The sequence below is a fragment of the Hemicordylus capensis genome, chromosome 5 (genome assembly GCF_027244095.1).
Source record: "Hemicordylus capensis ecotype Gifberg chromosome 5, rHemCap1.1.pri, whole genome shotgun sequence".
Classification (NCBI taxonomy): Eukaryota; Metazoa; Chordata; class Lepidosauria; order Squamata; family Cordylidae; genus Hemicordylus; species Hemicordylus capensis.
The window spans coordinates 98,237,371-98,255,125 of record NC_069661.1 but is presented as its reverse complement, the minus strand read 5'-3'; the positions used below and the strand labels follow the sequence as shown (position 1 = coordinate 98,255,125).

Genomic DNA, 17,755 nt, shown 5'->3' with positions numbered 1-17,755 from the left:
ATATAAAATGATAATGACCATATGAAATAAGCATTATAAACGTTTATGGGCTTCATTTAAATCTTGCCGCTCATATTTTATCAATATAAATCAATCATGCAAGCTCAAAACTTAATAAAACACTTTTTAAAAAGTTATTTAGCTTTACAAATAATACAACCCAGAAGACTGGCCAATAATTAAGTTTTAGGGAGAAATCTGAACTTGGTAAGAATCTTGGGCTTCTTTGTGCTCCACTTCATCCTTTTCATGTATTGTCTCTTATTCAACCACCCCAGTTAGTCCAGAGGAAAAGAATGGGGGTATGGTGGTCTCACTATCAGGTTTACATACTGTGCAGCTTGGATCCACATTGCTTTCTCCCCATAGTGAGGGCTCCACATGTACTCAACATTCTTACCAGTTTGAGATTTTTCCCAAATAAACACGTAAAATAAATAAACATCAATAAACATGACCTTGAGTACCAGATGTTTTATTGGTTTTAACCAAATTCTCAATTGAATTTATATATACATGTATTAACACACTTAAAACACATAAAATTATGTTTTTTGAAGATCCTATAGGTATTTGTTTTTTAAATAAAATATTATTTATAATATATACAATAAATAACAAGGTTTTTAAAAAATAGTTTTGCAGTGACTATTTTCCTTTCATTCAAGCTCTTCAGGAAAGAAAAAGGTTATCTTAATTGTGAAGCAGACAGTGTTTAGGAATCTTATAGTTATAAGTATAATTATTCATTTGAGACAAATGAAGCTATGAGTTTTATTCACAATATCAGCAGGGCTGAACACAGATCCATATTGCACTGGAGGAGGAGAGCAACTTCTGCATACCCACCCACATCATTTGTAAAAAGGCTGAAATATACTTACAGCAGCAACAGGGATGAGAATTTCTACAAACAAACCAGCAAGTGAATGCTTTATGTCCTTATCTTTAACCTCCAAGAAGTACTGGGCACATTCCTGTAATGCATTAAGAAAAACAAAACCTAGCATATACAAGAGCCACATGATAAGGCCTAAGAATTGCAGTTGAATGTAATTGTTACAGGCAATTAAAATAGCCAAGATCTGAACTAGAAAGAACATGGAAAATGCTGTTCCTCCTAACTGAAGCTGTTGCATATAAGCTGTTTGGTTCTGAATAATCACATTTCTGAATGCTAACTTTCATATTTGAAAATGTGATTGTCTGCAGAATTATGAAAATTGCAGAATAAGTTTAACTAGCTTAACCAGCGCAGAGCATCTGCGCGCTAGTACTTGTTTCTCCCCTCACCCCCGTGACAGCTCCCATCACCTCAGAGATCTCTCCACCCTCACCTGAGATACACTCCTGCTCCGGATGGAAGCTCCATCCGGTTGCTTCCATCCCCCTCACCCCTCTTGGTCATAGTTGCAGCACTGCTGGCACCTATTGGCCAAGCTGCAGTCCCCTATCCCCAGAGACCTCCCCACCCTCATCTGAGCCCCGCTACTGCTCCTCCCCACAGGAGCAGCAGCTGACTGGGCTCTTTCTTGCTGCCGCCACTTCCATGGCCACACGTTCCCCTCAGGCCACTGAGAGGCCCGGGCCTGTCCCTTGACTGCCTGCCTGTCAATGGCCTTGGTAGCCACAAACAGCACCAGTGGTTGACTGGGCCCTTCCTTGCTGCCAATAGGAGCTGCCATGGCCACTCATTCTGCTCAGGCTGCTGACAGGCTCAGGCCCATCCCTCGCCCTTCCTTCTTTCTCTCCCCTCCCCCTCTTTTTGTCTTTCTCTCTCCTCCACTCACTCTTCCCCTTTGTCTTTCTTCCCTCCCCCTCTTTCCCTGAGTTAACAGATCTTGTTCATCTTGTTTCCTCATCTAATTCACACAACAGCAGCCTCCTTCTCCTGAAGGGGCTCTTTCCTCCATCAAGACTTCTCTCTTCACAGACCCCTGCCCACTATCTATATCTATATCTATCTATCTTCCTCTCCTCTACAGTCAAGAACATCTTCTAACCAGTAACAGTTGCATTCCAACTGTCCTTAATCATCACGGGCTCCTCCTCCTTATCTGCATATAGAATCTCCACTGCCCGATCACCACAGTGCTTCTGCTTGCAAACTCTCGCGAGAGCTGCCACACACAGGATTAGCCACAGGTATGCCTTAGAGAATTATATACAGAGAGAGAGATGTCTTCCCGATGCTGCCTATGAATCAGATTCCGAACACCTACTCCTCCAGACTGGAACTTCCAAGTTTCCATGGATTTATGTGCACACAGAACTGTTTATATTGCATAACTGAAACACCCTCCCTTTATTTATTTATTTAGAGAGATAGATAGAGAGACAGAGATAAGAATATATATATGGCAGATATTTTCGCTCAGCTTTTGAAGTTCCTGAAAGACATCAGATTCACTAGCTCATATACTAATATTTATTTATATCTTGCTCATTGCCCACAATTTTGTTCATCGATTTGTGAAACAAAAGATAAAAATATTTTGTCTGCCATGTGTATCAGCTCAACTGAATAAAGTGGTAGAATACATAGGGTGAGTTTAAACATACCTGTTAAATTTCAGTACTACAATCCATTCCTTAATCCCAATCTAGGTCTAGTTGGTCAGTGTGCGTTGTTTGAATGTTTTTATCATCTTGCATAAAGGCCAACTTGCTAACCATTTACCAAACACCACAGCAATATTTGTCAATATGTCCCAAACCCACCCCTATTTTAACTCAAAATGAAAGGAGCGCACTTACCTGCATAAACTGAAATGATGCTTCAAAGTCTTCCACAGGATACATTTTTACTCTGAAAAACTTCATCCCCATAATTAAGCTGATGATACTTTGTACCACGTGAGGACTCTGTTCCTTTTGTCGCAGTTCTTTTAATTCTGTAACAAATTTTTTTCTAACAGCCTGAAACCTAGGAAGATAGACATACCAAAGCAGTTCATTATTCACAGAATGTAAGAGTTGGAAGGAACCTTTGAGGTCTCATAGTCCGATCTCCTGCTCAATCAGAAACGCATTAACCCCCGGACCTTGAGGACCCGGTCCGGTCCTCCAAAGTCCAGGGGAGCCTCCAAATGGCTGGGGCCAGGGGCCTCCAGCAGCCGAGCCATCCTGCGTCCACCCCACCAAAGCTCTGGGTTTTTGTTTGTTTAATAACTCTTACCACGGCTAAGGGGTGGCCGCGGGATGTGGGGAGTGGAGCAGTCCTTCTCCCTTCTCCCCCAGCGGTGGTGGGGTGTGAGAAGCAACAATGCTGAGCCCATCCGTTTCGGCCAGCGTCTTGAAGCAACTGCGAGGCATGCCTGCGCAGTTGAGATTGTCGCAGTTGCTTCAAGAAGCTGGCTCGAACGGATGGGCTCAGCGTAATTCCTCCTCACACCCCACCACTGCCAGGGGATGGAGGGAAAAGGGAGAAGGATTGCTCTACTCCCACCCACCCCCATCCCGCAGCCACCCTTTGGCCACGGTAAGAGTTTTAAAAAAACAAAAACAGAGCTTTGGCAGGGCGCCCCACCCCCAAGGTAGTTTCAGGGGGGCGTGGGGCAGGGGCCTTTGCAGCTGGGTGGTCCGGGTGCCCAAGTTACCTTGGTGCACCCCTGTGCTCAATGTAGAAAACTCCTGCAGCATCCCTGACAAAAGGCTGTCCAGGCTCTGCTTGAAAACCTTTAGAAAATAGCAGCTCACCACTGTACAAGGCAGTCCCACTCTCGAACAGCTGTTACAATTTGGAAATATTTCCTAAGATCTAGCCCCAAGGTTTCCAACCTGAGGTCCTCCAGAAGTTGCTGAACTACAACTCCCATCATTCCCAGCTACAGTTTATTGTGGCTGGGGATGATGAGAGTTGTGGTCCTCCAGATGTTGCTGCACGACAGGTTGGGAACCTGTGGGCTAGCCTAAATGCACTTTCATGTAATTTAAGTTCATTGGTTTTAGTCAGAGGAGAAACAAAGTATCTGCTCCTTCTTCTATGAGACAGTCCTTCAGGTATTTGAAGGCAGCTATCATATCTCCCCTTTGTCTTCTCCTCTTAGAACTAAACATGTCTGGCTGCTTTAACCATTCCTCACAGGTCTTGGATTTCCAGGCCCTTCACTGTCTTTGTTGCCATGCTCTAATCCTATTTCAGTTTATCCATGTCCTTCTTAAAATGTGGTGCCCAGATCCCGACACAGCATTCCAAACGAGGTCTAACCACTATGGAAGAAAATGGAAATATTTCTCATGATGTGGATACTATGTAATAGAAACCATCTAAATCATTACTCTGATCACAGTGTCAAAGTGGTTTTCCTATCAGTAGCCTAAAAATGCATGGTACTGAAAATAAAACTTATTTAAATCAGCATGAACAGTCCTGGGACATTTGTGCAATCTGAAAAAGACCCTGGGTACTTTATTTACACGAATCTTCAAGTAAATAAAGCTCTCTCCTGTTAAATATTGGTGGGGGGAGGGGTTTCGTAGTCTTATATTCAGAGTCCTCTTTTGGGTAAATACAAGTATAACCTGTAAGTATACTATACAGGTATAACCTGTATATCACCTCTATCTTTTAAGTAATCGTCTTACATTCAGAGTCTCCTTCTATTCTGGTAAATACAGTACGCATACTGCTTGCTATCACCATCCATCCAAGTTTACATATAAACAAACAGAAAGTTCAGAATGTTGGGAAACTAGTATGAAACAATCAGCTTACTTTGACTGTGCAAGAACCCCTATTACTTCTGCATATAAATCTGCAATAACATGTACGTTCCCAGTGTTGGTTCCTGAATACCTGTTATGAAAACAAAGCGCACAGAATGAAAGCCACACATTTGCAATTTCTTGTTGCTATCTACAATCTTTACAGTGCTATACAAAAATTATATGATGCATCATCTGCTAGAAGAAGCTAAGTGATTAAACAGGAAAGAGGGAAATCAAGAGGAATTATTTTAACCTTCACACTTTTAAACAGTATTTTATCTTAAGCATATAGTTGAAATCAATATGTATGAATGTAAAAAGTGTGCTATGATGGATTTCTATACAAAAGGCACTTCCATGTATTTAAAGTCACATTTGGTAATCTGTATTGCATGGTCTGGCTGTGGTCTCCCATACCACACAATACAGAGCATTGGCTGAGATGCTAACGCAGTGTGTGCGCAGTGTGCTGCATTTCAGACTAAAGCTGCACTGGTGTGACTGTGTGTGTGGGGGGCTGGGGAGGGGAGATATTTCTGCTGATTCTTCCTTATTTATTTAAGATATTTATACTCCGCCCCTCCAGTACACCCCTGCTTGGGGTGGCTCACAATAATAAAATAGATACAATGTAAAGTAAAACTAATAAAATTAAGCAAACAAGTTAAGTCAGGCTAAAACCACAATCAGAATTAAGTTGCAAATTAAAAGTAATTTTAAAAGCTAAAAATAAGAATTATCAAAACTCTTCCCTTTGAAGTGCTTTTTAGCTTCCTAATATATGGCCCGGAGGATTGTGCACAGCATCAGTCAGGATGTCAGCCATCAGGAATAAATACAGTGCAAACATGACTATCTAACACAGGGGTGGGGAACCTTGGCCCTCCAGCTGTTTTTGAACTACAACTCCCATCATCCCTAGCCACAATTATGGCTGGGGATGATGGGAGTTGTAGTTCAAAAACAGCTGGAGGGTCAAGGTTCCCCACCCCTGATCTAACACAAATGATCACTGATTTCTTACATGAAAGCATCTTATACTTGGGAATTTCATATGTGAAATGCTTCATAGTCCCATTTATTTCAAAGGGACTTTATTCCAGGCTTCAGATTAATATCTTAAACAGAGTAGACTAAAAATTGAAAGATTTATAGAACTTCTGAAAGCTGCTTTTGGCATTATTATAAATTCTGTTTTAAGATTTAATAGAGCTTTCTTATAAATATTTCCTCTTAAGATCCAAGTTGTTTTAGTCTTGAAAATGTTAACTAAATATGCAATTAGAATTTAGCAACTAATCAAGGTAGAAAATCTTTAAAGCATGACAGTGCAGTGTAGTGATTAGTTTGAGGAATCAGGTTCAAATCTCCACTTAGTTTTGAAATTTTTACTGTGTGGATTCGAGGCCAGTCAATTTCTCTCAGTCTAACCTACCATATTTGTTGTGAGGATAAAAGGGTCTGGATGGAGAAAAGAAAACTGTATACCACCCTGAGCTCCTTAGAAGAAGGCTAAGAGAACAACAGTTAAACAATCTTGAATTTGGAAATAAGTTACAAAAGAGTAAATGTTCAACATCAGAGTGGCCATAATAAGCAAAATGAGACCAAGAGCTTTTGAAAGACATTTACAACAAAGAATGTGTACTTACCCTTCCTTGTGTTTAAAGTGCTTAAAAGCCAAATTTAGAACTTCATGAACTAAAGGGTCTGGCACTGGATGAACAGGTATCTGTAACACAGAGGGCACATTTCGCTAGGGATGTAAATTGGTTCTGTGGTCCGGCACTTGAGCCGGTTCGGAGGGTGTGGCAGGGGTTCTTTAAGGGGCAGGGGAGGTGCTGCCCACCTGCCAGCACTCTTGTAAAAAGCAGGCACTTGTGACTGCAGCGTCCCTCCCTGAGGCTTGGTCAGCGTTGTCACGGAAGTTGCTGGCATGCGTGCATGCCACACGGGTACCTGTCGGTCACTTCCGTGGCAATGCTGACCGGGCCGCAGGGAGGGATGCCACAGTCCTGCACGCCCATTTTTTACAAGAGCACCAGCAGGGGGAAGCGGCAGGGTGGGGGCTGGCAGGCAGGCAGGACCTCTCTTGCCCCTCAAAAAACCCCCAATAGTTCCAAGTTTAAATTCAAGGGGGAGGGGTACGTACTAGCCCCCTCACAACGCTAGACAACTCTGCTGGACATGAATTTGCGGAAGCAATGCAGGCAGAAAAGAACTACTTCTCTGCCACCCACACTGCCAGAGCATATATCTTCAAATGTGCTCTGTGTTGTGCCTGATCAGACTTGCACCAAGTCTTCCTCCACTTGCGCTCTAGTCATCTACCTTGCCACTTCAGCTCCCCTAGTTCATCCAAATACCACGTGGCTGTCTTTAAAGCAAGTCGGAGAGAATGCTTAGGAGCAATTGTGTCTACTGCACAATATTGATTTATCTGCTTGGACATGTGGGGTTTGAATAAACAAGGTGGTATTTCATTACCCCCAAATCTAATTCAGTTGTGATGTAGCTGTAGTTTAACTTCACTAACTGAAATCTTGCTGGATTTAACTGTTAAGTTTCTGTTTACTGGCTCTTCAATCAGAACATATTAAAGAGGACTAAGTTTGCTTTTTCAAGTAAATATTTACAAATTATTTTTACAGAGTGACTACCAAGCATATTGTAAACCTGGAAAATAATAAAAGACCACTTCACTCTGATTAGGGAGAATACTGCCCCTATTACTCAGAAATGATCCAAGATGTTTAAATTCATTCAGGGAATTCCTACTTCACTGTATACATTTATTTATTTACCAAATTTCCATACCATCCGAAACTCGCGTCTCTGAGTTTTAAATCGTTCCCTTTCCCTTCTTTTGTAGGGCAGACTATACATTTGGCAAATCTAAGAAAAACATTCTTAAAAGTTTACACCATCACCACTCACTAATACAACTTTCATGGTCAGAGCAGATTATTTAAAAAAGTGTTCAGGGGCACAATAGACACAACATTTTCCTAATGATCCAAACCATTATTTGAAAACCCACTTCAAACCATACATGCACAAGGGGAAGGGGGAGTCCCCAACATTTTTCAACTCTTTAAACCAGAGGATCCCAACCTGGGGGCTTCCAGATGTTGATAAACAAAAACTCCCATCATCCCCAGCCACAAGAAATTGTGACTGGGGCTGATGGGTGTTCTAATTCACCAATATCAGGAAACCCCAAGGTTGGGAACCTCTGCTTTAAACAGTAATTTTGAGGACTGGGAACATGATCTCTGAATAGAGCCAGTGTTCCTGGGACATATCCTGGAGACAGGAACCTGAGAAGGATTAAAAAATTGAGCAAGTGTTAGCTTCTCGACTCCCCACATCCACCCAATACCGAGACCAATTCACTCACTATATTCATGTGGAAACTGCCTATAAGATGCTTAGGTTATAGCCAGTGACTGGCATCCTGACTAATAAAGTGCTCCTGCTCCTGTGGAGGAGGGGAGCCTACATGCAGCTCCAACTGTCAACCTGCATGAAAGGAGTTGCGGAAAAGTTGCCTTTGAACTATCAAGTGCCCCCATGTGCTGGAAAGTAACTCCAATTGTGCCTGCATCAGGGGACAAGCGGAGTTGTGAAAGGGCTCACATCATGCTCTCACAGCCCTTAGCAGGATGATGCTTCATCAGGATGTCAGACAGTGATTTTTAATCTAGACATTTGCGCTTCCAAGGAAAAAGGATATCAACAAATACAATACACAGTGAAGACTATGTTTAGTCAACACAGTGCAGGAGCATCTGCTTGCATGCAGAAAGTCCCAGTCCCTGATATCTCCAAGTAGAGCTGCAAGAGACTCCAGCCTGAAAACTTGGGAGTTTCCTCTGTGTGTGTGTGTGTGTGTGTGTGCGTGCGCGCGCTCAAAATTGCAACTTTGTTATATAAATGCTTTTTCAAAATTATAGCAGTAAGCACTTGGCTCAGCTACGTCAACATTTCACACACTGAAGTTGGAGCATTGATTTAATGGATCTAGATTTTAATCAGACCATGAATGCGGGGGAAAGACTAGGGAGCACAATGTGTTTGGGACAGCAGAAAGGATTACTGTAATATCACAAGTCCTCTGCTTACGCAGGTCTCAGTTTTGCACATAAGAACTTAAGCAGACTACACAAATATTGAGTTGTTTAAACATTTAAAAGCAAAAAGATTACTAGAGAGAGCATATAGCTTGCAGAAGTTAAAGAGCTTACCTGTTTTAGAACTTCTACTAAAACTAAACAAAAAATAAAATCTACAGCTAAGTCCCTCCTTTCAAGTAGATAATCCCTCTCACGCTGCTGCTCATCCCTGAAACAAGCAAACATAAAATAGATTTGTCACTGCATAAATCTCTTTTCCCCATTAATGCAGAAATTTATATTTTTCATTTGTTGGCATAGTAAGTCAAAAAAATTGATTGGATCACCCACATCACAAAGATTATATACTGTCCTCAGAGTTTCTCACAGTAAAACCCACTTGGAATTTAATGTTGGAATTCACCAACTTTGTTTCCAAAAATCATGTTAGGAATTACAGTAGTTCAAAATGTTATAAGTGAAAAAATGCAGAACTTCAATTTTTAAGCAGTAAATTCACAAAGCAGGGTGTCCTAAAGGATATTGTAGACATGCACCCACCCCTTTGATTTTGTGCTTGACCGAGGCCTGTACTCATAAGATTCATCTTCAGTTCCATTTTGGCGCTTGTACCAATCAAACAAGGTGCGTAGTAAGGAAGGGAGACAGTGCTCTGCTACTGAGCTCATAGAGCTTATCAACTGTAAAGAAAAAGAGTTAGGTGTTCAGAGAGTATGTTAATATCCAGTATCTTTTCACAAGATTCCCTTCTCTTACATGTTTTTGGATTTGATTTATGAATTAAAATAAATCATGTAATAGCACTTAGCAATAGCAATAGCACTTACATTTATATACCGCTCTATAGCCGGAGCTCTCTAAGCGGTTTACAATGATTTAGCATATTGCCCCCAACATTCTGGGTACTCATTTTACCGACCTCGGAAGGATGGAAGGCTGAGTCAACCTTGAGCCCCTGGTCAGGATAGAACTTGTAACCTTCTGGTTACAGGGCAGCAGTTTTACCACTGTGCCACCAGGGGCTCCTGTTGATTAATCAATAAATATAGTAGCAGCACTAGTCTGTGTGTGCGTGTTTGCACAAGATGCATCTATATATATCACACATAAGACTGCATATTGAGTTACCCTGCATAATGGAAAGATTGGTACTTAGTGACCAGCCAGTTATATTGGGACAGAATCTTCAGGTGCCACTAGAGCATTCAAATAAGATCTAGTGGAGCATCTGCAAAAGCTTGGTGCAATTTTTAAAAAACACAGACACAAAAAAACACCTTTTATATCCCTTTCTTCCTCCAAAAAGCCCAGAGCAGTGTACATAGTTATGTTTATCCTCACAATAAGCTTGTGAGGTAGGTTAGACTGAGAGAGAAGTGACTGGCTCAGAGTCACCTAGTGAGTTTAATGGCTGAATGGGGATTTGTACTCGGGTCTCCCCGGGCCTTAGCTAACACGTTAACCACTACATTGTAGTGACTACAACATGCTGAGTCTCTTGGTAACTATGTGTGCCTGTTGACCTAGGGATGCAATACATCACACTGTGAAGACTGGTTAGCATCATTTGGTACTTGTCAAGGCCCATTTCCCAGGTGCTGTATATAAGTACACACAGGGAGCCTGACGAAGACCAATCTGGTTCAGGTTATGAGCTGAGCAACATGAAAATGATGCTTTCAGTAATGGAAATTGTATTAAGAATCTCCATTACTCCATAATCAAGTTCACCCCACCCACCAATTCCTAAGCAGGAATGGGAGGCATATGGGGTGGGGGGAGAGACTTGCTTGGTGGGCAACCACCACTTTGGCTTGGCAACAAAGGCCCAACCAAAGCTGTAGATACTGGGTTACAAGTAATCAATATAAAAATGGAATATACCAAGGTATTGAGGCTATTCTCACAACCTCCCAAAAGCGGGCTAAGGGAGCCCAGCCTGTTTTCCGGGAGGTCACATGGCTCCCAGCAGAAAAACTCCTTAAATGCCCCCACCCTTAAACGAGGTTAGCAGAGTGAGGGAGCAAGTGCTCCACTAACCCCGTTTTTCCGATTCTGAGTCACTATGGTGTGGCGACTCATGAGGAGACCTCCTGATCAGGAGGCTCCCCAGCATGCCCCATGCACTTGGGTGGAGGCATGTTGGGACTTCCGGGGGCCAAGAGGCCCCCAATCCCCACCACCCCTACTGGCTCCATCATGGAGCCGGTAATCATGTGAGCGGCAAATCTGGCCACCCAGGGCACACTGAGTGCTCATGTGTGGAGAGAGCCGGTCAAGCCCGCTCTCCCCACCTAACCCCATCTGGCACAAGCAGTGTGGAGAGCCTCACTGTCTGCCTTATTAGTTTTCAAGAACACCTTTTGTAAAAGTTAATAAAACCAAGACCCAAGCTTTGGCAGGAGAAAACTCCTTGAGTGTGCAACTATTTGGACTCTGCACGTTATCAAAACTAGTTTATGTTATAGCAGTATGTTCCTGTTATTTTAAGGTTTGCTTGTGGACTAAATTGTTTTCCAGCTTTTAATACTGACAATTTTACATTTTAAATTTGACTAAACTATAAAATGATTTGTCAAAAACAGAATCTATTTTCTAGACTAGCAACAAAATTTTAAAAGAAAGCATCCCCAACCTGGTCAAATTGAAGATCTTCACCTCTCTGAAGAGATCTGGACAAGAGCTTTTCCTAGAATTCGAATAATAAAATTAAAGCATTAAGTCAACAGACAGTCGATTAAGCATTCATAAGTACTTAAATGTCAGGTAATTCAAACTGATATTTTCTTTCTTCTTAGATGGTGTTTAAGGATTATTTTTACCATTTCAGGAGCAAGTTTCCAGGCAAAATACAAGGTGCTGGTTATAACCTATAAAGCCTACGCCCAGGGTATTTAAGAGATTGTCATTTTCGCAATGATCCCCACCGCCCATTAAGATCATCCTGAGAGGTTCGTCTACAGTTGCCACCAGTTCATCTGGTGGCTACTCAGGAACAGGCATTCTCCATTGCTGCCCCGAGGCTTTAGAATGCGCTCCCTGTTGAAATAAGAGCCTCCCCATCTTTGACAACTTTTAAAAGCTTAGTCAAGACACATCTGTTCACCCAGGCTTTTAATTAGTTTTCCAATTTTAATAGTTAAAACTTTTAACATGTTTTAAATTTTGGTTTGTTTTAATGTTTTAACTTTGTTTTAATGATATTTTTATTGTAAACTGATCAGAGATGCAAGTTAGAACGGTATAGAAATTTGTTAAGTAAATAAATTTTGCAAAGTAAAAATGAGAATATTATGTTTGCTATGCGATTATTATGGGGTCCCAATTTTGGACTGTCTGTTCACCCCCTGAGCACCCCACAAGAGGTGCTGGGCATGGCTTGATCTGTTTCTGAGAGCAATAAGAAGAAACAATGTTCAGCACATATGCTAGAGTGCAGCCTAGGGAATCAAGCATAGAATGGCTATTGTATCTGATCTTTATGCAAGTCTGCAAAAGACTTCCCGACACCCTGAAACCACATTCCCGCATGGTCCCTCAAAGGCATTATCAAGACATGCAGACCAGGCCTCTATAACCTCTCTTTTTCTCGACACATTTTTCACATTCCTCCAGGCATTACAACCATTGAATCACCTGCTCAGAGTCCTCCAAAGCCCAAAGGCTAACAGAACAATTTCCTAAAACCAGTTTTGTTATCAAGATAAGCTATTCCTTTGTCTCACTCCTTTTCAATTCCATTTCCCCAGTGTTTTACAAAGTTTTTACAGGGGAAGCACCATCCATCCATCCCACCCACCCACACCCACTGAGGTGGCCCCCTGGTGACAAAAGGACAGGCACCTCCTCAGGTTTCATTTCCCAGGATAGAACCCCACCCTGAAGTTCACTTGATAACAGGGAAGCTATGCTGTGGCCTTCCCTTCTCAAAACAAAGAGCTTCACTGCTCTTTCCTAATCCCTATACCCAAGCCTGTTCAGGTTTCCTTTCCGCTTCACTCCTCAGCCCTTTCTGGAAGTCTGGATGGGCTCTATTAACTTTATCTCTGCAAATTTATTTGGGCTTTACATGCCCCTCACTCTGCTCCCCTCTCCAGCCCTTTGAGCCAATCTTTTCCATTACACTTCCGATTCTGCTGGGTTAGATCTGTATCAGTCCCCTGATCTTCAATCCACTTCCTCTCCCCAAACTTGTTTGGGTCAATCCTTCTCCACTTTCCACTCTCCTTAAGGACCCCTGTAACAGATCCTGCCTTTCCCTTTTGCCTAATCCTGCCTGGATCTGTCTCTGCCGTACGTTCCCTCCTTACCTTTTTCTTTTCACCCACCCTTCAATATAGTGAGTCAAACATTAAATACACATCGAAGAATCCACATAGCAGAAATTAAGTGTGCCAAGACACCGGGACCATCTTTCGTGTTCTATGTAACATGGGAATGTCCCGCTTGTTCTGTTTTCCAAGCCTCGATCTGTATTCTATAAAATGGATTTTTAAATTTAAGCCTGTGGTTGTGACTTTCTGAAAAAATTGTCTGTTTTATAACCTTTGCATAAAAGATCCCTGAAAAAGAAGTACAACAGCACTCCCTCATTAACACTATATACTAAAAATAATAAGATTCTGAACCTTTGACTTTCTTGAGTAGAAGAAATTATTAAAATGCCACAACCCATGCAGTGAGAAAGCAAGTTTCACATCCCTCAAGAAAATATTTAACTCCAGGGCAAATGTTTGCAAACTTTAGGAGCCAGGTATGGGGTTTAAACTATCCCCCTCCACTTTCAGTAGGTTGTACAAGCTGTACCAATTTCAAGTAGAGCAGACTTTCACAATCTATGACCTACTAAGCCCATCAGCCATGTATTGAGGAGACTGTTTCCTCCATTTTCCTAGATTTTATTATTCACCTTCCCTAGCCCTATGTAAATCAACAGAGGTGTGAAACCAACTATACTAAATAGCAGGCAGTTTCTCCTTAAGTATTTTCACTCCCAAGAGTCTTGCTGGAAGGAGAAACAAAAACAAACTGTTCATTCTAATTCTGGAAAGAGGCAGCACACCCTTTCCAAAAAAGAAAGAGAAAAATGTTATTTAAAGCTAAGTAGGAGGTGGTAGACTTTTTTTCCCCTCTGGGACTACATCCTTTCACTACTAGTTGAGTATTTTTTTTTAAAAAAAATACACCTTAAAAAGAAGATCCTAAGCATTCTTTAGGATTTGAAGGAGAGAAAGAAGAGTGAACTTAACAGCACATATGCTTCCTGAAAGGTAGACAAACTTGGAATGAATATACTTCTGTTACAACAATAGTGATCATATTTTGAGTCGTATTTTAGGCTTTTCCAAGGTACAGCATGAACAGTTACAAAAGCCTACAAAGTCAGTTTGAGCAGAAGCCATGGAAAATTCTCAGACTAAGACTTCAGTGTCCAAAACACTCTCTCCTGCACACAGCCTACGATGATATGCACTAAGCCAACAGTATGAACTTTTATTTTGTACCAATTCAATTTTTAAAGGGTTGTAAATTGTTTATGTATTTATTTATTACATTTTTATGCCACCCCATCCAAAGGCTCTGGGCAGTGCACAACATCAAAACAAAAACCAGCGAACAACCATTTAAAACAATCATCTTAAAACAATACAAAAACAATTTTTAAAACAGTTCAAAATCATCAAAACAGAAACATTTAAGAGCAATTTTTAAAACCTGGAAGGCCAGACCAAACAAATAGGTTTTAAGGGCTCTCTTGAAAGCCAACAATGATTCCAAACCATGAATTTCTGCCAGGAGTGCATTCCACAGCCCAGGAGCAGCTACAGAGAAGGCCTGGTTTCGAGTAGCCCCCAGACATACCGGTGGTAACTGGAGACCGACCTCCTCAGATGACCATAACTTGCGGTGGGGATCGTACAGATTAACATGTTCATTTTTGCCTGTATTCATTTAAACAATGTTGTGGTGTGGTGGATCCAGAGCACTGATCAGGGATGACTCCAAAGGGTAGGATGTGCTCCCCCTGTCCCCAAATGTTTCCCTCTTCCCCATCCAACAAACCAGAACTTTACAGCAAAGTGTCAAACCAAAGTGTCAAACCAAACTGTATATATGTATATACAGTATATTATGGTCCTATAATTTGAATTAATTGTTTTCAAATGCCTCCACTGTTTAACCAAGTCTCATTCACTCACTCCCCTACACCAGGACAAGCAGCAGAAGCCAGTGCAGCCAGAAAGGGATGAGACTTCTCCAGCCTCCCAGGTTAACTCCTTAGCTTCCTTCCTGGCCAGGAACTAGGCTGGGTGAGAGCATGTGTGCAGGCAGTGAGGTGCAGGGCCATCTCCCCCACAGGTTTCAGCTGGCCTGGTACTGACTTCTCTCCCCATTCCAGTCTTTCCTGCCACATGATCTTGGATAGGAAGAGAAAACTATCGTAAAGCAAAATCCTCGCTCCCCTAATTTTTATAATAATGTCAGGTTTTTGCCACCCCTTTGTTCTTCCACCTACTACTTATATACCATTTTCAACTAAAGTTCTCAAAATGGTTTACACAGAAAAATAAGTATTAAATACGTAAAGATGGGTTCCTGTCCCCAAAGGGCTCACAATCTAAAAAGAAACAAAGGTAGACACCAGAAACAACCACTGAAAGGATGCTGTGCTGGGATTGGATAGGAACAGTTGCTCTCCCCTGCTTAATATATTGTTTTGTTGTAAAATACCCAGAGACTTGTGTTTTGGGTGGTATACAAATGCTATCAATCAAGTCAATCAAATCAATCAATAAGAGATCCACCACTTAAAAAGATGCCTCTTTGCTCTGTTAGCAGGGGAAAGACCAGTTTTCAAAATTCAAAGGAAATTTCAATTGCTTATGTGAAAACTTATAGTGGGGAAAGCGAGTACATGGTTTAGGTGATTATTATATGTTTCTCAGAAGGGCAGGCACTATGTCTTTATTCTATGGATTGTCATCGGAAAGGTCACGCTGCCCTCTTGACAGGGATCAGTGCCAGGAGTAAGTTACTCTCCCATACTAGATGTTCTAGAGCAGTAGAGGCTGGTGGGCTTTGGAGGGGGGAGGCAGGGGAGAACCTATTCACAGAGGGAGAAGCCTACCTCCCTTCCTTCATGCCAGCAGGCTTGGGTATTTACCCAAGCATTGAGGAAAACAGAAAAGATTTGTTGTGTGGGGAGAAGATAGAAAGCAACAAACAAACAAAAACAGGGCAAAACGCAGGGAGAAGAGCAGACAAAAAGCAGAAAAGAAGGGCAAAAAGCAGAAAGAGGGACAGAAGGGATCGCATGGCCCCTCCCACCAAAGAAACAAGATAGTGAAAGATCAGACTTGCCAGCAACCCGGGAATCCTTCAGAGCAGACAAATTCCTCCAGCCCCGCCTGCTCCCTCCCTGCAACTTCCTCTTTTGGTCTTACTGGCTGAAACAGCTGCTACTCAAGCTGCTCTAGCCAATCTGATTCCTAGGGGGCTCCTCCTAGCATTGCCCCCAAGAAGAAGGGGAAAATGTATTTTAAAATATACTCCTTGAAGCCACCAGGAAGTACAATTTTAACCCATTATTTTAGTTCTTCCTGGGGACAGTGCCAGGAGGAGCCCCCTAGGAAACATACTGGCTGGAGCAGCTTGAGTAGCAGCTGTTCCAGCCAGTAAGACCAAAACAAGAAATTACAGGCAGGAGAGAAGGGACTGGAAGAAGTTCCCTGATCTGAAGGTTTCCATGGCTGCTGTTAAGTCTGATCCATTATTAGCTTGTTTGTTTTTGTTTGGGGGGGGGGGGTACTGCCCCTCCTGACCAGCGACCACTGTTCTAGAGCAGGGCTGCACAATTTCAACCCTCCAGCTGTTGCTGGACCACAACTCCTATCACCTCAGTCACAGTAGCCAAATAGTCAAGGGTGATGGGAGTTGTAGCTCAACAGCTGAAGGGCCTGAGTTGAGCACCTCTGCTCTCGAGAGGTGGTCTTATAGTAGCAAGCATGAATTGTCCCCTTTGCTAGCATGGTCCACCGTGGTTTGTATGTGAATGGGAGACTACACGTGTGAGCACTGTAAGCTGTTACCCTTGGAAAGAGTACCTGCATGCTTGCATGCAGAAGGTTCCAAGTTCCTTCCCTGGCATCTCCAAGATAAGGCTGAGAGAGATTCCTGCCTGCAATCTTGGAGAAGCCGCTGCCAGTCTGTGAAGACAATACTGAACTAGATAGATCAATGGCCTGACTTGGTATAATGCAGCTTCCTACGTTTAGCCACTCCCGCCACTGATCCCTGTCAGAGGGCAGCATGACCTTTCCGATGACAATCCAATGATGCGCAATACTGACTTTTTACCCAGGTTTTTTAATGAGTGTTTTTGTTGCTGCTGCTCTGTATTTTATGGTCCTACTGTGTATGTGCTTTTTACATTTTTAAAAATTAGATTTGTATTTTTATTTTCTAATTTGATATTTTATTGTGCAACTGTTTTATAGTCTTATGTTGTTTTAAATGTTTTGTAAACCACTTTGAGATTGTTTTAATGGGAGGTGGGATAAAAATTTAACAATATATCAAACTTAATAATATATAAATCCATGCAACAAAGACACCGTGCCTGTCCTTCTGAGAATCATACACATCACCTAAACCAGTGTTTTTCAACGATTTTGGAGTCATGGACTGGTACATTCTTCATGTGCAGTTTCCCAGACCAGCAGTTAGTAAAGAAGTTGCTCCCTTGCCCTGTCATGCACAAAGAGGGTGGGGCCCAGGGTCCACAGAGCCCAAGCGAGCTCTCTGGAGCTCATTTCTAGGCAAGCAGCCCTTACTGCTGGATAACATTCATTTTGCTTCCTCGAAATGAATGTTATCCAGCAGCAAGGGCTGCCTGGAAATGAGCTTCA

The 17,755-nt window shown here is 42.1% G+C and overlaps 1 protein-coding gene across 6 annotated transcripts in view; it reads right to left on the bottom strand.

Annotated features, from left to right (window-relative positions):
- Positions 1 to 17,755, bottom strand: part of FRYL (FRY like transcription coactivator) — a 286,750-nt gene that overhangs the window by 137,285 nt on the left and 131,710 nt on the right. For all 6 annotated transcript variants that reach the window (XM_053253420.1, XM_053253414.1, XM_053253415.1 and 3 more), the window contains 7 exons: positions 11,482 to 11,535; positions 9,387 to 9,526; positions 8,958 to 9,054; positions 6,363 to 6,442; positions 4,718 to 4,798; positions 2,758 to 2,926; positions 885 to 977 (listed from right to left, as the gene is read on the bottom strand). In XM_053253420.1, coding sequence (XP_053109395.1) covers positions 885 to 977; positions 2,758 to 2,926; positions 4,718 to 4,798; positions 6,363 to 6,442; positions 8,958 to 9,054; positions 9,387 to 9,526; positions 11,482 to 11,535 — 714 coding nt within the window. The remainder of the gene's footprint in view (positions 1 to 884; positions 978 to 2,757; positions 2,927 to 4,717; positions 4,799 to 6,362; positions 6,443 to 8,957; positions 9,055 to 9,386; positions 9,527 to 11,481; positions 11,536 to 17,755) is intronic.